The sequence below is a fragment of the Bolinopsis microptera genome, chromosome 13 (assembly GCF_026151205.1).
Source record: "Bolinopsis microptera isolate Bmic1 chromosome 13, MBARI_Bmic_1.0, whole genome shotgun sequence".
NCBI classification, from domain to species: domain Eukaryota; kingdom Metazoa; phylum Ctenophora; class Tentaculata; order Lobata; family Bolinopsidae; genus Bolinopsis; species Bolinopsis microptera.
In genome coordinates, this window is record NC_087084.1 from 11,530,869 (window position 1) to 11,552,147 (window position 21,279).

The window sequence follows — 21,279 nt, forward strand, 5'->3', positions numbered from 1 at the left end:
TAAAACACTTTTAAAATGGCGATGACCCACGTTAATATATAATGGTCAAAATTCCTTATAATAATAAACAGTTTTTATTTTTTAAACGATTATTGGCGGGTCGAAAAGTAATATAAAACATAAACTCTTCGATATTCAGTATTTGTTAATTATTACCTAAAGACCTCGGTAGTAAGCCTTTAGTTGTCAAAAATTATAAACACATTCAACATTAAAAATAGAGGTATGGCGGAACAAAAGGCTAAACACCGCTCAGCAGTGAGAAAGTTACAATAATTTTAAATTTTAAAATAGTATTTTCAATGGGACACAAAACAATCAACATTTTACTCGAATTTTAGTATAATTTTAACCTGAAAAGCGTTTCGAATATTTTATTCATTAGCTGTTATCTTTAATTTATCAAACGATATGAATTAATTCATAACTTGATGCGCGGTTTCGGGTAATGTTGTGCAGCGCGCGGCCGAAATTGTGACAAACAGAAGGAAATAACTCGTCATCAAAATGTATCGCGCGAGAATGTTTTAGTAGACGCGCATGTGACGTCACAAGTGAAGAGCTCGCAGTGGGTGAACGCAGTATTTTAGGCTTAGAACGTTAAAGTCGCTGACTCATGACTCAAACGATATATTGTAGGTTTATAACCTACCAGGACGCGCGCCGAGTTGGACTCGTCGACGGAACAGATATTTAATGAGTATCACCCGTTAAACGATATAATAATATAATAATCTCGTCCCTCTTACTAATAAAAATTAAGTATGTTCAGATCAGCAATCTACTTCGATCCCACTCTTCAACAGCTACGGCCCAACAAGTTCACAGCAGATTCATAAAACCGTAGTACATACATATTACATTACACTGGAGCTTACACAGTGTAATTTCCTCCAGTCTACGCCGCGTACGTTTATATAGGCGCGCGGCGCAGACTGGAGGAAATTACACTGTGTAACTGTAAGCTCGATCCAGTATAATGTAATATGTATGTTCTACGGCTTTATACTAAAAAATTAATACAAAATCTGAAATGCAGGGTTTCAGTGAAACCCTGCATTTCAGAGTTTGTATTAATTTTTATTTTATAATGAAGTTTTTTGTCATTTGTGAAGATTTAAAGCCGAAGTGAACATTTGTGTTGGATCCACAAACATGGTACATGGAATTGATCGGCAGGACGAGTAACAACATGAACGGTTGATATTTCGGAATGCCAGTTCGTGAAGACACCTATCGTTACCAACTCTATAAATGGTGATGCAAATAACTACTAAATGGTTATTGGTTGGGATGAGCAACACAAATGTGACTAGACTCGACTAGCGGCAGCTATTTCTATCTAACAGTCTTCGTAATATAATGTAGTTTATTTTGTATTTACTTTACTGTGAGTTCGTAGATATTAGGATTGAGTATTTGAGTAAAGTAGATATTAAAACGAGCATTATCTTTGGTAAAAACAAAATGTAGCTATCACAGAGGCGAATACAGTATAACTATAATAATATAAAAATTGTGTTCGGTAATATGAACTAATAATACCCCTGTCAAGTTGATATAAGATAACTTCTCATTTTCGCCCTTCATAGCATCAATTCTTGTTGTCATTAGAATTCACTTGAAGACACCCGACCCGACTAATAACATGAATGGGAAGACAATCAATTAGAGCTAATAGTTTTCGCGTCGAACAAGTGGAAAACATCGCCAGTTTCAGTTACAATTCTAGGGTTACTAAGATAAACCCCAATCTTTCTTAACTCAAGTATCTTCTCTTTCAAGGCGCGTACATCGTTTTGGGTAAAGGGTTGCTTCATCCCACGGCCGCGAAACTCCCATTCCGGCGAAGAGGAGGTGGAAGGAATGACAACAGAACATTTTGTGTCGTTAGCAGGAGACTCCTTATCTTTTGGTAACACTGCAACTGCTGGGGTTGTTTTAGTGGACTTCAAACTGTGCGACTGCATCAGTCTCCTTTCACGGTTCAGTTTACTTGCACGCTTCAGCCTACTTGCACGTCTCTTCGAAACACTTTGAGGACGGGCAGGGTCGGTGAGAGAATGGTGGTATTCAGTGGACTCTACAGAACTCATGTTTGGAAAAACGATAGAGGAAGTAAAACTAGACGTAATTGAAACGGGGGATAATTTATCGCTGTTCTTGAGCTATTTATATGACATAAATTGCTAATTCGTAACGCAATTAATAAAGGTACTGACAGTGATTTGAGCCCTAATGAGGTCTAATAATTGTGACCTAGAACTCACAACTGGGTAACAGTCATGAATGTGATCCAATTATTGTCTTAATTATTATATATATAAATGACTTAATGAGGTCAGATGATCCGGTCTCAAATTCAGGACGTGCCCTGATCACAAGCAAGCTGGACAGCAGCAGATTAGATGGCAACTAAAATGAGACTAGACTAAGTATCATAATAGTCATTAAATCACAGTCATTTTTATCAAACAGTCTTCGTAATATAATGTAGTTTATTTACTAAACTTGCACTGAGAGTTCGTGGATATTAGATATGTTTTAAACTAATTACAACACTACACATCTATTACATTTATTGAGGACGTTAACAGAAGGAATTGATTTAATGTATTTGGAGGAGTCCTAACTCTCCTCACGTCCGAAAATGGCGTTTCAAAAAACGGGTTTGATAATATTTCAGTGTCGGGAAGAGTTTGGACTGTTTATTATCCAGGGACATGGAAACCAGCAACGTTTACGCATCATGCAGACATCTATAATCTAGATAAAAAGCACCTGAACCAGATACAGAAAAACATACCAATAACACTTCTGCCATTTATTGCTTATCTTCAGAAACGTGCTGAAAACATTCCTGCCTTTTTTTCAGTCCAGTCTCTGCCAATTAGAGACTGGAAACTTACTTTCTGGACATCTGAAGGGTCTAAGTAATTGTTTACTTGGGGGGGGGGGGGGGGGGGTTGCAACGACCATTAATGACCATTAATGACCATTAATGACCATTAATGACAATGTCAGTTTTGTCAAAATTTCATCTACTGACATTAATGGTCATGTTTTTTCCGGCACTTCTTAGAGCGAAAAGGACGGACGCCTGCATCACTTAGACCCTACCTTAAGTTAACTAACTACAAGTATATCTTATTATTTTACATTATTTTACAGTCATCATAATTGTAAATTTCTTGGACATGTTGCTTCCAAGATAGTTCAGAATTTCAATTATTTAATGACCATTAATGACCATTAATGACCATTAATGACCATTAATGACAATGTCAGTTTTGACAAAATTCCATCTACTGACATTAATGGTCGTTGCAACCCCCCCGTTTACTTTTTAAAAAACCTCAGGCTGCATTGCCAGCAATGCGCTTTTTCACCTTTTTTTTTTTCTTCTTCTTGACTTATTAAAACAACAATTAAGATATCCTTAACACAAAATAGTTTATCTAAATTCAAATTGGAAACGTTACGCATGTGTCGAATAAGTACTTCTCATTCGATGATATTTAACTTTAAGTTACCAGGAAATTTACTTAGGGGTTGTTCACATATTGCATAATCAACCGTGGGGGAGGGGGGAGGTTTCCAAATGATAACACTAGTGTAATTTTGATACAATAGCTATGTGTAAAACTGATTACGGAGGGGGGGGGGGGGGGGGGGTTAAAAATTGTTCAAAAAGTGATTACGTAATATGTGAACGACCCCTTATAACATTTACAACATATATGGAGAAGGGTTCAAAGAATATAAGCGTAGTATCAAAATTAGAGGTTTACAATAAAATTGCTAGAATATAATTGTTGGGTAACAGTATTCTATTTAATTTTACATGTAATAAATACGTAACCGATCAAATCGTTTAACTTTTAATATGTAAGTATTGTTAATGCCATTCAAATTTCAGAATTAAAACAAAATATCATAAAATATCGAATAAAGATTAGACTGCAAACTAACACCGATGCGGTATTCAAACTCGATACAAAATTGTAATACCTTTCAAATCTTAAGTTCAATCCAATTTTCATCTATTAAAGAAAGTTGAAGCACGTCAGTTCTCCCATTATCAAAATCAATTAAGTCGTTGGATTTTTCATTAACCTCTACAACCCTCTCCTTCATCACGAGAAACACTTGGTGATGGTCACGTGTCATCTCAACCCTTTAAACAGTAACAAGACAATTTAGCTGGCAGTCTATCTGCCGACACGGAGTAATGGTCCACTAGTTTGTTAATGTCAGGGAAACAGGGCCCATCCTCGATAGCAAACCAAGGAGGGCTCCCCCCTCGCTGGGTGATCTGAAAGTGTTTCACCTGACCTCCAAACGTCATGCTCAGCACAAAGTCGCCGTTACTGGTAGCACTGGACCGGACTAAGAAGAGGCCGTCCGTTAGTCCGTGTGAAGCGAGCAGAGCGTTAGCAGCTTCCCGGGGGATGCAGCCGTGGAACCATGGCTTCTGGGTATGCGGGGCGGCGATTTGACGGCGGGAGTTACTGCGAGGCGGCGGCGTGAGGGGCGTTGCCATCATGTTGTCGCTGGTGACGGAGATGGTATCGTCGTCGTACTGGTTTGCTAACCAGTGCTGGAGGTGCTCTGTTTTACTTGGTACGTCCTCAATGTACTCGTACATTACCTGTTAACGAGTGGTTTTAAAATCTACCGTGGATCATGTTGTAGTTAAAAGCAAATATCCAGTATACTTGGTTGGTATTTGCTTGTAATGGTAATTTCCACAAGTGAACGTTACAAAAATCAGTATTGAGTTGATTTAATCTAACAATAACAAGTCTTATATCCATAGAAAATCTCACCTCTTCGCTAGCGCCACTGCCTGAGCTGCCCGGATTGCAGGTGCCAGAGCGAGTATTCAGGTTCCCAATAAGAGGAGGGGGTGTGCCCCCAAACTGGCGGGGGTGTACCCCCGGCTGTCCTACTTGTCTGATGTCGTTTATACTGACCGGCAGAGGTATTTCTCTAGGCGCTTCTGAAAGAAAAATATAGTTAATTTACAGTTTTTTAATCTGAGCTCGTGAGTTTAAGTTTTCTAGTGTAATTTTGTAACGGATTATTAAATCATAAGATCTGGGCAACATGGTTAAAAACGGAAAGAAAAGTTGATGCGTATTAATTAATTACTATGACAATACCTTGGTGGACAGGTGAGCTGTCTCTCATTAAACTATCATGCCACCCTCCTCTAGCAGGAGAATCTCTACCCCGGGTCGCAGCTTGTGGTGGGTTAAACCTCTGGGGCGGGAAATGAAGTGGGTGTTTAGGAGCTGGATCCTGGCGATGAGGAGAGTTGTCCCTGAGGAGAGGGTTAGGCTGCCCACCGGGGAACCCACCTCGCTGGAACATCTCCGGTATCCCATGTTCACTAGAGTTGTTTACAGTGGTCGCTGTGTTCATTGCCAGGTTCTCTCTTGAACCTCGGTGTCCGTTTCTAGAGCCAGCCCGGAGATTGTCCCTGGAGATGGTGCGGGGAGGTGGTCTGACTAAACTGGGAGGTTCCTGACTACTAGCATGACTTGCTACACTTCCTGCTCTGGCGGAGCTGCCGTGGGATCCACCGCTTGACCCGGAGGTGGTTCGGTTCCTGGAGGCCATCAGGGAGTCTTTTCGAGAAGGAAGGGCGGGTGTGGTGTAGTTAGCAACGGGAGGGACAGCAGGAGGAGGAGCTCGCATAGGACCGCCTGGAGGTTTCACCGGAACAGGTGGTTGAGGGGGTAGGTTTGATTGCGGAACTTGAGGAGGGTTTGCTCGGGGGGCAGAAGGTGGGTTTGCTCGGGGAGCAGATTGCGGGTGTCGAGATTGAGGAGACATGGAGCTCTGCTGGAATGCTTGAGGAGGAATGTTGTTCTGTAGGAAGGGACGCGGAGCAGGAGGAGCTACACCGCTGAACTGTTTTGGAGGGGGTACTGGAGGTTGGTTAGCGTACGGAGACTGTGCCGGTAGGACCGGAGCCTGCTTCTGTTTACCCGTTAAGACCTTCGCCAGCTCAGCAGCTCGGTCCTGGACCGTGGAGGATGGAATGGGTTTTTGTGTTGCTGGTTTGGGTTGACTGGGGGGAGGCACCCTTTCCATTTGAGGACAGGTCAGAGATCTCGGCATGTTGGACATGCTGGTGCTATTGAAAGACTTCTGGGGAACAGGGGGTTGGTTTGTCAAACCGGAGGTAGTTTGAGACTTTTTCAGCGTTCTGTTCAGGATTGAGGATAGTTCGTTGATATTCCTACTGCTGGTCTCAGGTACAGGAGCTTTGTCTACAACTACCTTATCAGGTGCTTTCTGAGGAATGTTAAGGTTCTTCACCATCTCAGATATCTTAGATCTGCTTGGTGTGATGTTAATGTCAGGTTTATCTGTCTTCACAGCAGCAACGGGAGGGCTGGTCGGGGGTGCGGGTAACAGGTCAGGAGGGGGAGGAGGCAAGGGCAGATCATCTATAGGATCCGGGAGACGGCTGATGGGTGGTGGTTGGCGTTGTAGCTGAGCTGGAACAGCTTTTATGGGAAGTGCACCTGGAGGAGGTGATGTTATAGGTTTAGGAGCTGAAGGAGGAGGAGTCTGTTTAACACTCCCTCTCTTGATAGTACCGTTTAGAGAACGAGCCAGCTGATTTCGAGCATCTGCAAATCCTGATTTGTTGGGAGTGAACTCTTTGGAGGAGGAAGGTTCAGGATCTAGAGAGTAAACAGGGGGAGCTCGAGTAGGTGGAGGAGGCGCTGGAGTAGGTCGGATCGGCTGTGGAGTAGGTGGGTGAGATCCACGAGAGGAGCTAGGGGAACTCATGCTGGGTTTAGCAGGAGGGACCGGCAGATGCATCTTCTTCCTGAGATCGGGTTTAGGTGAGGGAACAGGTTTGGGTGAAGGAGCTGGTTTTTGTAGAGCTGATCGGGTGGGTTTAGGGCTTGGTGGAGGGGGAGAGGGCTTCTTTAATATATCCGGTTTAGGGGACATTACTTCAAGTCTCTGAACCTTCCTTTCCTCTTCATCCTTGATTGTCTTTTCTAATTCTAGTGCCAGCTGCTCCTCCTCTTCTTTCGCTCTTATCTCTTCTTCCTTCGCTCTTATCTCTTCTTCCTTCGCTCTTTTCTCTTCTTGTTCTCTCTTCAAGGCATCGTCACGAGCTTTCTTCTTCTGCTCGTGGACTCGCTCAATCTCCTGAGTAACCTGAAAAAATGATCTTTCTAAATTCTATTCAGTTTCACAGAGTGATGAATGCTGAAAATTAAAGAGATCGACAAATATCTGCCTGCTGCTGCACTGAATAGAAAACCAGAGGCATATAAATTAAAGCTAAAAGGCTAAACTAGCGGTTACGATGACCGTTTAAAATCTTTTGTCACTAGCAATTCAAAACGTACCTCAAGTAAGACGGAGGCCCTATTCTCGGGTATTTTGTCCCCGTACTTGACCACCCTGAGGGCATGGTACCACCTCATCATGTCATCCTCCGACTCAGCCCCAACACACTTCATGTCCTTCATACTTGTGTTTCCTGTTCCTGGCTGAGTGGGGGAGATAAGAAAACTTGATGTTAGAGAGGTTTTGTGAGTACAATGAAATTAAGGTTGTATGATAAGGACTATATTAGAGACGCTCTGAGTCATGGGAACAGATTAGTCTTAAGTCTGGTGAATTATTTTGCGAAAAAAAACACCACAAATGATCAAGGTTCAAAGCCGTAAAGTTAAGGGCAGTTGATTGTAAAGTTGAGAAAGTATTGTTAAAAATACACTGAAAGTAATGTTAACAATGTTATCAATGTTAACAAGTAGAGATTAGAGAAAGTAATGTTAACAATACCTTGAAAGAGATAGCGTGTTCAGTCGGTGACTTGTGGTCCACCTTGGCGTTCACACAGAAGTATATACCCATATCTTGTAGTGTAGTGAAACAAGCTAGGTCTTGAGGTGCCTGGAGGGTCAGGGGTTAAAGTATTCTGGGCGTGGAAAAAATGTGAGCTAGGTGTGAGAAAAGTTAAGTTTTGGGGTATAATCTAGGGGTAAAAGCTGAAAAAACGCTTTCGTAAAATTGGAAAAGTACGTTTCTATGTTAGTGAAAAACCAGAAAAATTGACAAGAAACGTACTCGACTTTTCCCCTTGGTGGAGTAATAAAGACCCGAGGAACGGAGGATGAAATACTTTCTACTCCAGTTGTGCTTCTGATCCTTGAAGTAAAGGTACCCTTCCACTGGAGGAGCTTTCTCACTGAAGTACTCCTGAAATGGATTACACAATAAAGATCTAATTTCAGAGGTACACTAAGATAATATCGTCACTACGAAGCTACAACTAGAAGAACAACTATCTAATTAGATGACATAATAAAATTTTAAAAATTGTGAAAGTTTCTGTTAAAATCGGTTGGCGTCCACTGAGACTTAAGCGGTTACGGTGTTGACACACCCTCCACCATTCTCATTCAATACAAGAGCCAAGTGGGACCTCAACCTATCAAACCTAAGGGTTATCCTCATTTCTTAGCTTAATAAGGATTCCAATAACAAAACGATCACTCCTTGAACTACCCATACAGTATCAAGGGTAACGACGTCATGATGGTTTAAGTGAACTACTCCGATATAATTTCACAGTACGGATTTAGATTTTACCCAAATTTCATCGCCAAATAAAGGCAGACCACAAACCGCCCCCGCCCTCCAGTCTCCACCCATATGTCATATTTAAAATCTATAAACACGAAACTCAAGGCCCTCCCACATTGTAAAAATTTCGAGCACAAAACATAACCAAATAAGGTAAAAATTCAGGTCTCAAGGAGAACCATTTAACGTAGAGGGTTCAAGATTACAAACCTCAGTCAGCACTTCTTCAATCTCATCTCTGGTGCGGCCACGAACACGGTCCAAAACATTCGAGGAGAAAAACATCTGAAACATGGGGGGTCCCGAGGGTAGAAAAATAAAGTAATCACCACAGAGCTGGTAAGACTAATAATATTGCGAAATATATTGTGGTGATTGCGAAGGTTGGAGCAGAGGTTTTATAGAGATAACGGACGTCATAAACTGCTGGTTAAACAGTTTCTCTCTCCCTGGGTTTCGAAATTCTTGTATAATATTGACGTTTAATTTAACCGGTATCACTCTCCCTCTCTCGCTCTCTCTCTACGAGGGGTTATAAACGAAACACCCAAGTAGAGAGGGCAAAGAGATTGACGTAACGATTTGAGTGTGTATTTTAAAATAGTTATTTCAGGCCCTCGGATCAGTCTGTTGACGTATTAAGCTGGGAGAAATTACCAGCTTTGATATTCTAATATTTCTCATGCTGACGTGAGTGATGTGAGTTGTTGTCGGTGGTGCTGGCAGTGGGTTCCGATAGTGACGCACGTGCAGCCGGGGATAATGGTGGCTGTGGTGATGATGGTTACCAGGGTAACAGCAGCTGACAAGGCTGGGAAGTGAGAGCCTTGTGTTGGAGGCATTGTTACGTTAGGGTGATCATGGTAGTGTAGCTGATGTGGTGGTCAGATTTGGTGTATGCCCCCTTAAGTGGGTATCATTCAAGTGGCGCGTAAGAGCGTGGTGATTACTTTAATTATACCATCGTCCTCTTCCAGACAAATCCACCTAAATAATTCACCAACTGATAATTCTTATCGGCACCTTAGGGCCTTCCATGCTGCTCCCGACTTTACCACAATAAACTATGACGATGTTATAAAAACATTGAGTGAGCGAGGTGTTGCTTCTTCGTGGGTGGGCTGACTCTGAAGTGACCACGCCATATCTAGGTGGTCTCCAGGTCTTCAACGCCCACCGCCCAAGACATCTTGCGTAACAAAATAGTTTTGGTGAACAAGTTTGACTTTAGAATTCAAGTGAGGAGTGGGAGGCTGTGATTGTTGTAGATGTCACAGGAAATATTTTTAGATAATGGTGACCTTTTGTAATAAAGATACCAAGCATGGTTCATCATGAAAACACCCACGCCCACGTAGATATCTCATAGCCCAAAAATAGTTGAAATGGAAAACTAGTTCATTCTGTTATTTAGAATGATTAACAAATTAAGTGGTGAAACCCCATAACCAGGTCCACGATCCCTCACACAGTCAAGAGCTAAAATTAACGGATTTTGGCCACATTTGGTGTGAACGATATTTGCTGTTTAAATGCTATGTTGGTTGTTCCCTAATAGCAGGTGATAGCGGCAGAAAAACAATTCATTTTTGCCTGTGTCACACACATGCGATAAAAAGAAATGTTTCCAACTGGGAACTACTTGGTACCATGCATGCAGGGCGATTTTAAAATTGATAACAATTTTTATGAAGGAGCAAACATACCTCCGGTGTTTCCAGGAATTGCCACTTTCTTTTGTTGTTAGTGAGACTCAGTTTGTTCTGACTGTTGGATCCCCAGCTTTTGTACACTTTAATAACTATCTCGTGATCTTCTAACGTTCTCTCTGTGTTAATTATCATGGTAATTAATTAATTTATTGGTTTCGATTTACTGCGGAGAATATGCATGGGGTTGTAAACTAAATGCAATGTTAATTGTTAAGTGCAGGTCAGTCAAAATGTGCCGGCTTGAAATGTGAAATAAACTGGAAACGCTCAAGTTGACGATATAAGATCGGTCGCTCATTGGGCGTTGACGTTTGTTTGCTTTGACACAGGAGAACGTTTAACCATCAGCTTGCAGCAACGTCCGATAAAACCCGCCCATAACGTGTTAAAATAAACTGGTTTAACTTACAATACGACCATGTTTATCACGATGTTAAATGAACATGTCATGAGAGTGCTATTTGGATGCTGCTATTTAGTGGTGGGTAAGATCTAGATTTAAATGAATATTTTTGCTGATTAGGCCCCCCCTGATTACCCTGGCAAGCTGCAAGCGCTAAGATAGTCAATGATTTTCGTCATAGAACAGCAACGCTAAGTAACGTCTAGATGAAGTCAAGTCAGAAAATAGTTTATTCTCACGATCATTTTCACACATACATTCACGTCATAGATATTTTTATGGAGTGCATGAACATTAAAGACCTCATTTTCGCACTATTACAGGTCAGTTATCCGGCTTCTGACCGAACGGAACAAAAATCACTGATGATCAATGATAAAGGGTTTAAAATCATTGCACAATAATCACATTTGACATTCGTATCATGGTCGATGATTAAATCAACGGGCGGCGATAAGAGTCATTCATCATATTACCCTAAAATCCAGATCATTTACTCTAAGAACGCGCGTGCGCGCGAACGTACTAAGCACTAAGAGCAAAGTGCGTCCTCTACAATAATACTGCATAAACTAGCAATAGCAAGCACGCTTTCTTGCTTTATTTGTAAGAACGCGTGGGAAGAAGCGGCAGGCTGTAACACAATATGGCAACATCTGACCGATTAGGAATGGGCACTGGCGGACATAAACACAAAATCAAACTGTAAGATAAGGACGACAGCTGTCTGGGGATTGGTAATTCAGTTATGATAAGGGATGCACTGTACAGTAGAGAAAAGTAAACAGTTAAAAATAATTGTTCAATTTTATTAGATCAGACAAAATCAAGGGCGTTACCAAATAAACACGGCTTTTTTATAGATTTGGTCCACAGAATAATGATTTGGTAAAGCATGTCAAGAATTAGAGAGGAAAGCTTTGTAACTCATATTATACTGCTTCCGAAAAGATTGTCCAAAATTGTAAATACCACACTTTATAAGGGTTTTAGAATTCAGTCTCATAATTTCATCAGGACAGTGTTTGATTATCACAACGACAATTAAACGACGATTACCATTAAAAATATCGAAGTAATTCTCATAACAGTGCTTTCCCAGCTTTTTCACTTCACACTACACAGCAAAAGTAACTTACCCATAACCTCGTTTCGCTTATCTTTCTTCGTTGGTTTATTTTGTCTTTGTTTTGTCTTGTCTATTAGATAATTTAAAAAGTTTCCTTTTTGTTTTCACTCAAAAACTCTTTGAGTCTTTGTACGCAAGGTAACAGGGGGCTCAACAAACATTTTAAGTTAAATGGGCAATGTTAATTAGCATTTTGACCTGCGTTAACATTGTATTTCCCATGACAAATACCATAAGAAATGTTGAACCCCCTGAAATCGAAACAAAAACACTCAAACATAGCCATGCCATAGTAAACATACAATAAAAATAAAAAAACAACAGAATTTCCAACTAACCGCAGCAATTATTGACGATCTGTTCCACTAAAGTCCAATTGCCGCAGATAGGCAAGTCGCTTTTCATAACCAGGGAGAGACAGAGGTCCCAGGCTGTTTGGGTTCGTTCTACTCGCACTGTCTTTATCATGTTCCCGTCTGACATGTACACTTTTATATTTTCCTGTGGTTTAGAATAATTGTTAGTTATGTAACTTGGGAAGATGTTGGTTAAATTATTTCGGTGGCTAAATTAGTATTTTAGTGGAAGTCAAATATGCATTTTAGTAAAGGTCAATATTTTCGCCAACAAACATCATTATCATATTATATTATGTTTAAACAATAATATGTCGAAGTTATCATAGAAATCTTTGCTATTTAGGATTAATTGTAAAGCTTAGATTTCATCCAAAACTTGAAAACCAGGTATATAATAAAATATTGTATGTCATTAAGCCTTAAAAGCTAAAGCAGCTTGGTTAAATGAAATATTATGTAGCACGTCACTTATACATAGGGTGATGAACTAACGGTGACTAAGTACATACGAAATAGATTTAAATTGAGCGCAAAATGTAATAAGCACAATTCATGCCTTTCATTGTGGTATATTCTTCAGAGAATGCAGGCGTGTTTAATCTACAAGACATGGTTCAGAATTTAATACAATATGTAACACTGCAACTAGTAACTACACAAAGCAGCCACACATAATATTGTTATTGCTATGGGAAAAAACTTGTGGGTATAATATGGTAACATGTTCTCTTGGTCTTTAAATGGATCGTATTATGGCGCTGAATCGTTTAAAAGCTAACCAATCTTAGGATAACTCAGCACCTTGATATAAGTGAAAGTGAAAGTGAAGTGAAAGTGAAAGTGAAAGTGAAAGTGAACTAACCGAGGGAGAAGGCAGGAGAGTAAAGCTTTCCAACGTATTCTGTCTGGACAAAGTCCTCTTCCTCGACACACTCCCATCACGTGATGGAGGGGATGTCACGTGGTTTTTATCACGTGATGAAGTGTTATCTACTGAGATTTTGCGGGGTGACACTGTGTTGTCTTTTTCTTCGCTGCGTGATCTGGAGTTGGTTTATTGAAGCTGATAAGGAACTCATTGATTTAGATTAGGGTAGACTGAATTTTTAAATATATTTCCATTTACATTTTTTTTCTTTCGTACATTTTGGTACAAAACAAGAGCTTTTTTAGAGTAACAAAAGCATTACCATTCTACAAAAGCATTCAAATTCCACAGCAGAAATATTCACTCATAATGCTCACAATAAAAAGTTGAAAACTCAAATTAATTTTACATTATGAATTAATTAATTTCTCATACAAGATACTAGATACAAGGCTAGGTCACTCCCGGTGTTGGGATGGCCTGAGGTGCTTATCTCCTTTTCATTAACCTTAAGCCACTCTGTGCCAAGGCACTATATTAGTATACTAGCTGTAATTTCTCATACTATATAATATTAAGATCTTAAACATGACTAACCGAGCTTACAACGTGGATTATTCTAGTAGTGAACTGACTGTACAAAAACACAAAAATACAATTTTCATGTAAACATCAGTATGTTTGTTTGTAAAGTTTACACTGCAAAACACCAACAACCTGTGGTGTACACAAATAGTACATACCTTGACCACAAAGATACAGTCTACTTAGTGGTTACACGTACATTACAATACCGCACATGTTATCGCTAAACTTTTTACTTTTTACTGGTATACTTTATAAAGTAAAAACTTATAAATAAGTTTATGTTAGATAATAATATTCATCCATTTTGGACATGTCTTGGACGCGTCTTGTTGAGACTTGTTGATGCTATTGTTGATGTTATAACTTTATAAGACTTAATTGATTTTGTCTTTTTACATTGTTATCATTGGATTGTAACAACCACTATCGTGCTACAAGACCGTGAATTAATTAGTTATTTGTGATAGGCGTTCAATTGTTCTTTTAATTAATGAAAGCCCATTCATTAAGCAGTACAAAATCTCTAAGTACATGAGACTTTAATAACACTTAGCAGTGATGCAATTGCCTGACCATCTCCAAAACAAAAGAGCTAGTATCTCTGTCTCCACCTACAACACACAAGAGCCAGTATCTCTGTCACAACACACAAGAGCCAGTATCTCTGTCACAACACACAAGAGCCAGTATCTCTGTCTCCACCTACAACACACAAGAGCCAGTATCTCTGTCACAACACACAAGAGCCAGTATCTCTGTCTCCACCTACAACACACAAGAGCCAGTATCTCTGTCACAACACACAAGAGCCAGTATCTCTGTCTCCACCTACAACACACAAGAGCCAGTATCTCTGTCACAACACACAAGAGCCAGTATCTATGTCTTCACCTACAACACACAAGAGCCAGTATCTCTGTCTCCACCTACAACACACAAGAGCCAGTATCTCTGTCACAACAAACAAGAGCCAGTATCTCTGTCTCCACCTACAACACACAAGAGCCAGTATCTCTGTCACAACACACAAGAGCCAGTATCTCTGTCTCCACCTACAACACACAAGAGCCAGTATCTCTGTCACAACACACAAGAGCCAGTATCTCTGTCTCCACCTACAACACACAAGAGCCAGTATCTCTGTCTCCACCTACAACACACAAGAGCCAGTATCTCTGTCACAACACACAAGAGCCAGTATCTCTGTCACAACACACAAGAGCCAGTATCTCTGTCACAACACACAAGAGCCAGTATCTCTGTCTCCACCTACAACACACAAGAGGCCACTATAATATCTACCCGCCAGACCTCACACTGTAACATATCTTACACGCAGTTTTAATATGCATGTAGCAGGTTAATCTTACACACTGGAAGTGCAGGGTGATATTTGTGCTTTATATTTAGTGTAGAGTGATGAACAGAGGGTGTGTGGGGTCAATATTGTGGTCTTCTGTGAGTGGACGTTACAAGGTCACGTGGGTTTATCATAAGGTCACGTGGGGTTATTATGATATCGTGATTGGACAGTTAGGCGACTACAAGACTATTATTTTAGTAGTTGTCTACACGGAGATTGACTGCACACACACAGCAAAATACTCTTAAATTACGCACGATCCTGACAAAATGACTTGAGATGAAAATACACACAGAAATAGTCCTGATGTAGTCCAAGAAGTGAAATTATCAATTACCCTGACGTTGGACCGGAGGATTACTGTCCATTAAAGATGACAACATCCTTCTAATGGTTGGAGTAATTACTTTAATGACGACAGTGTTTTAATGACTGTGGTAATTACTTTAATGGCTAAACGTGTGTTTTACAATGCAGTTTACTAATGTAATATGACATAATCTCCTGAGCTGTGCTCCTCTGTTATTACAGCAAAACATAGACAAACTTTGCCAGTTTGTATAATTTATTTTAATCATGATATTATTAAATATTCATTATTTATTATCATATAGTTTAAGGTTTACTCAAACTGTTAAAGTCACGGTACAAAATCTATCTAATATTTCCCTAAATTAGATAATCCAAGCAAGTACACGCTTTGTAAAGTGCACACGTGACGCGATGTACTTTAACTCCAGCCTGAATATTAAGTTTCTCAAAGCTTTATTTCACAGTATAAAACTATTCTCTAAAAACAGGTAGTGCCCACGTGTTTACCACGTGTTTACCACGTGTTCACCTTACATACCAGCAGCAGTACTAGTGTTATTATCCCATGTTCGTTTACAATACAGTGCTTTACAACCTCTGAACAATTGTTACATCAATAGTCCAATACTCATCCCAGTGTGGGTTGGTTAATGAAGGAACAATACGTTTAAATATAGTACAATAAGATTACTCGAGTAAGTAAATTAATGTACAATGAGATTACTGCTAAGTGAATTAATGTACGCATTGTATATTAATTACTACCCTTACTAGTAATTAGTATACAACCTGGATTATAATTAGTGATGTGTTGTGCGAGGTTTCATGATGAGAGGAAATCTATAGCGACACTCTTATTATAGGTACAGTACAGAACAGGTACTGCAGTGTATACTCATAACATTTACTAATGTATACAATACAGCTTTGATATAAGGTCTATACTGTAGGTTTATCAAAGCTTTGCTAAAAGAATTCAATTAAGCTTTGCTATCTAAGTATACAATATTCATGACATCTATCTAAGGTATACAATACCGGTTTACTATTAAGTTATACTTACATTTATTGAGGATGTACCATGGAAGTCTAGAGTACCCGCAACAAGAAATGCAGCTGTAAACGACTTGGTAACGGGGTGCATGTGAGCTCTGGGGGCCAGTGGCATCAGAAGACTGGCTATCAGCCTTGGAAATAAGATGAGTTCTTTAGATTCATGTCACATCTGCACTGCATCTCCATCACAATGACACAAACACTCTCTCCTTCACTACCCTACCCTACCCTAGCCTAGCCCTACCCCTCCCTCCTTTTACCTGTTGCGGGTACTCTGGACTGCATGGACATCCTTGAATAGAGGTATTTATATAGTAGTGTTGTGGTATTATACTGTGTACATGTATATATATTCTATCCTATATATATCAATATATTCTATATCTATATTATATACTGTATATTTTATATACAAACTTTTCCTTACCCCCGCCTCCCCTTCCTCTACAAATTGTACTCAAATCCCACACCCAACCTGCTATTGACTTACTAAATAACCTCTATATCTCTACATTGGGCCATAGCAGTCCTCCCCGCTCCCTTCCCCTCCCTCCCCTATTTCACCAAGCACCAACATCTCTCCAATTCACATCATAAACTTTCATGTAATTAGATCTTGTGTTCCTTTTTTTATTTTATTTTGAAAATGATTTTGTTTAACTTTACCTCTTTACCTGATATCACTCACCCCTGTCAAAACTGTGTTACTCTCATTATCTTATTTTCAGGCTGTTGGTTGGTTTGATGGTGCCCTGGCCCCCATCTCATTATGTGCTCCCTACCATCTATTCTTCATGCAAGACAGAACTCTTACTGAAGATAATTCTCGATCAACGAGATCGAGAAACAACTCCTCTCCCCTGGATGGAAATGTTATTGACTTTACGAAACCTATCACCATCACAACGCCCGGATGCTATGTGCTTAGCAATCCTGACTCTGGTTGTAGAATCAGTCTCTTTCAGGATGTGTTTGCAAGCCAACTGTGTGACCAATTTTCCTCTGAAATCGAAAATACTGGCACCCTTAAACAGTACAACTCAATCCATAGGCAGTCTCAGGCGCCACTTCCAAGACTCTCGTCATGGTTTGGACCCGTAGACTATGCGTTCTCAGGAATCGTAATGAAAGCTAATTCTGTCTCCCAATGTCCTCGCCTTATTGCAGCATATCAGAACATGGCCGAAAACCTCTTCACACCCAACAACATTGATTGCTCCTCTGACTGCTTTTTGATCAACCAGTATAGGACTGGACGTGATTCCTGTGGTGAGCACAGTGACAATGAGCCAGAGGTCGACCTCTCAAAACCTGTCGTTACTCTGTCACTTGGCCAACAGCGCTGCATGCTCATCAGAGAGGCTAAGAACCCTGGAAATGCCATCACAGTCCAACTCGACCAGGGTTCAGTTCTTGTAATGCATGGTACTGATTTCCAAAAGAAGTATACGCACCAAATACCCAAAGATAATGTGATCACTAATTCACGTACCTCTGTGACCTACAGGACCTGCAGCTCCACTTTCCTAAGAAACCGAAGTGCCCTATCTACACCCCTGAAAGAGATATCTATCACTCCTATACTTGCCCCCAAGACCCCTGGAGTCTCAGGCTCACCATCGCTACCTCTGCACAACAGACGTAGATCCTCCTTGTCTCTGTCTAGCTTCTCACAAGTTGACACCAGCTCAGTTGGGTCTCCAGTGGCCAGTAGTTCTCCTTCCATAACCAGCAGCAAAACATCAGTCTCTGATAGTGATACATTGCCTCTCAGCATAGAAGCCATGCTTGAAGCCATTGATCTAATGAAAGACAAAACCTGTGAAAAGCGAACTTTCTCGCCATGGCAGCACAAACTCTGGAACCCCTCTGGATTGTAAGAAAAGACTGAAGAAAGTTGCGAAAGCATGTCACAAACGCCTGAGCACGCTTCTTGTTGAGCCTCCAGTAGTCTCAGCTGAGCCCGAATGCGTTACCCATTCCCTCCAAACTTTGGAAAACTCTGTTATTGATCTACAATCCAAAATAAGTCTACAACATAGCACCCTCCAAACACTTGTCTTATGTTCTGACAGTAATTCCAATCAAAAAGGTAGTGTCAGCCCCCCTAACCTGTCTAATGAACTCAACACTATGGACAAGAGACTTGAAAAGTTAGAGGATATAATGAGCAGCATAAACGAAAAACAACATGAAACTGCTACCTCCCTTAAAGCCTTCGAAGCAGATGTCACTGCAATTAAGAACAAAGTAGATGACTCTAAGGCCTGCCTACAGTCTCTCCAGCTTAATGACCGCACCACCCCATCCAGAAAAAAGGCCATCGCCTCATCCTCAAAACCAGAACCACCCAACCCACAGCCCTAGTAGACAATCGCGAAAACCAAAAAAGGTTCTACTCCTACATGACTCCCAGATGAACAACTTTCTACCTGAGTCATTTTCCTCTGGGTTCAAGGTGGAAAAAATGAAAGTAGGCTCTTATACTGACATGATAAAAGACCACTGTATGAGAGATGTCATTAAACAGCCAGAGGTCGACTGTTACATTCTCCAGCTTGGAGTCAATGACTACAGATACAGAACCTGCTCTGTTAATAAAGCGATTGAGGATGCAAAATCAGTCATCGATAAACTCCTCTCGAGCTCCAGTGCAAAGGTTGTCATCTCCCTACCCACCCCAACCCCTGGATTAATCAGTGATCTTACCAACCAATTTGTCTCAGAAATAACCCAATTTGTCTCAGCTAAAAGAGGGTTAAGTGACTTTTACCGCCGCCTATATACTGTAAACAATACTGGAAACTTTTCCCGTGCCATCTCTGCTGCTGAGTCATCCCAAGACTCTCCTAACCCGTTGAAGGAGGACCAACTTCATGTCTCAGAGTATGGTTTGAAAAAACTTTGTTTGAATATTAAACTTGGCCTATACCGTGCCTTTGGTATGAGATCCCATAGAAAGCAGCCCCCTACAGAGCGTTAGATTAACCCTAAAATTCAAGAAAAAACAAGTATCACGAGATCAAGTCGCTGTGATGTCCTGGAACATCCAGGACAGCACAGGAGACGGGTCTAACAAATTTGAAAATAGCGAATTTTTGTCAATCCTCAAACAAGCTAACATTCTTTGTCTTCAAGAAACAAAGAAGCAAGTTAAGATTGAAGGATACCTCTCTTTTAATAGCAACCGCAAAAATTCACGCTCAGGAGGGGTCTGCATTCTTGCTGAAAATGACCTAAGAAAAGGTGTCTCTAGTGTGCTTTGTAATGAATCTGATGACATTATTGTTGTTAAACTGGACAAGAACTTTTTTAAACTTGATTTTGACCTATTTTTGGTATGTTATTATATTAGCCCTGCATACTCGTCCTATGTCAAGAAGAATCCAGATTATACTGCTAATACCTTCTCTGCTCTTGACTCTATCTGTATCAGACTACGTCAAAAGGGAGAAGTTATTATGTGTGGCGATGCAAATGCAAGAACTGGAAAACTCCCAGACTATATCCTTTCCTGTAATGCACCTGCCATCCATGACATCTATAACGACATTGGACTCGAGCACGACATAGAAGAACCAAGAAACAATTCTGACCTTACAATATCTGAACCCCACTGCCAACACTTCCTTGACATGGTTATCAATAACCAACTCAAAATTCTTAATGGTCGTACCCTTGGGGACACCACTGGAAAAATGACCTGTCACAAATACAATGGAAGCAGTGTGGTTGACTATTTTGTAATCACCTCATGGGCAAGAGATCATGTAAACTCTCTCCAAGTAAAAGAGTTTACATCATACTCTGATCATTGTCCATTAGTCTTGAAACTCACTACATTTGAACCATTTGTCGCAAACTTCCAGCTCCCAGACTTTTCTAACTTTCCTTGTGGCTATAAGTGGGACAGCAACACCTCCCATTCACTATTTAAAAAAGCCCTTACCTCGCCCGAAATTATCAACAATCTGGAAAGCATTGTGACAAATGAATTTAGCAGTACTCTGGAGGCCGAGGGCAATCACGAACTGAACGATGCAGTCATAAAATGTCTCCACAGTGCTGCTGATATAGCCTTAAAAGTGAAAAAGCCTCCCAAAAATTCTGCCCGTAAAAAATGGTTCGACCCACAAGTCAACTCCTCGCGGCGGAACCTTAATAGGCTAGCAAATCGGCTTGGTAGTAAGCACTGTAACAGTATCCTCAGACTAGAATACTTTAAGCAACGCAACAAGCATAGCAATTTTGTAAACAGTAAGAAAGTAGCTTTCCTTAAGAAGTTAAATGAAGCTATAGAAGAAGGTCACATACTCGACTGGAAAAAATTTAAACGGCTTAAACAAGAACATGACACTAGCCCCTTACTTGACAAATTTGATTTAGCTAGCTTCCATGACTTCTTTGCATCCCTTTATAAAAAACCAGACCAGGAGCCAGATCTCACTCACCACAATCACAAACATTACCCTGAACCACCAGATCTGGATATCCTAAATAAGCTCATGTCAGAATCTGAAGTGACCTCTGCCATCAAAAATCTCAAAAAAGGTAAAAGTTGCTCAAACGACTTGATATCCAACGAGATGCTTCAGAGCGTAACTCCGCTTTGTCTCAAAGCCATCCTCAAAAACTTCAACCACTCACTGGTCTCCGGTTACTATCCATGGCACACCAGCATCATTACTCCTATTTACAAGTCTGGCAACCCTTTCAGCCCGGACAACTACAGAGCAATAGCTGTTGGTAGCTGTATGGGTAAACTGTTTTCTAGCATCTTACTTGAGCGTCTCCTGCACTTCAAAAAGCTCTACTGCCCTGACCCAAAAGAACAACTAGGGTTCTCGAAGGGTGCTCA

At 40.5% G+C, this 21,279-nt stretch overlaps 2 protein-coding genes across 5 annotated transcripts in view; one reads left to right on the forward strand and one right to left on the reverse strand.

The window, feature by feature from the left end:
• Window positions 1-3,410: 3,410 nt before the first annotated feature.
• The window catches only part of LOC134825156 (ras-associated and pleckstrin homology domains-containing protein 1-like), a 44,397-nt gene continuing 26,528 nt past the window's right edge, over window positions 3,411-21,279 (reverse strand). For 2 of the 4 annotated variants that reach the window (XM_063837302.1, XM_063837301.1), the window contains 11 exons: window positions 13,097-13,277; window positions 12,214-12,376; window positions 11,886-11,945; window positions 10,338-10,459; window positions 8,842-8,916; window positions 8,113-8,244; window positions 7,828-7,938; window positions 7,386-7,529; window positions 5,166-7,191; window positions 4,830-5,002; window positions 3,411-4,651 (listed from right to left, as the gene is read on the reverse strand). In XM_063837302.1, coding sequence (XP_063693372.1) covers window positions 4,172-4,651; window positions 4,830-5,002; window positions 5,166-7,191; window positions 7,386-7,529; window positions 7,828-7,938; window positions 8,113-8,244; window positions 8,842-8,916; window positions 10,338-10,459; window positions 11,886-11,945; window positions 12,214-12,376; window positions 13,097-13,277 — 3,667 coding nt within the window. In that variant the 3' untranslated portion in view covers window positions 3,411-4,171. The remainder of the gene's footprint in view (window positions 4,652-4,829; window positions 5,003-5,165; window positions 7,192-7,385; window positions 7,530-7,827; window positions 7,939-8,112; window positions 8,245-8,841; window positions 8,917-10,337; window positions 10,460-11,885; window positions 11,946-12,213; window positions 12,377-13,096; window positions 13,278-21,279) is intronic. The other 2 variants (XM_063837304.1, XM_063837303.1) reach the window with 1 other exon arrangement.
• On the forward strand, window positions 16,620-18,733 carry LOC134825205 (alpha-ketoglutarate-dependent dioxygenase alkB homolog 3-like). The gene is made up of 2 exons (XM_063837355.1): window positions 16,620-16,724; window positions 17,150-18,733. Exon 2 carries the CDS (start codon window positions 17,216-17,218, stop codon window positions 18,299-18,301), a length of 1,086 nt encoding a protein of 361 aa, XP_063693425.1. The 5' UTR covers window positions 16,620-16,724; window positions 17,150-17,215; the 3' UTR covers window positions 18,302-18,733.

Excerpts from the sequence above, each read along its gene's own strand:
- LOC134825205 (XM_063837355.1), top strand. The coding sequence starts at position 17,216 with ATGCAAGACAGAACTCTTACTGAAGATAATTCTCGATCAACGAGATCG.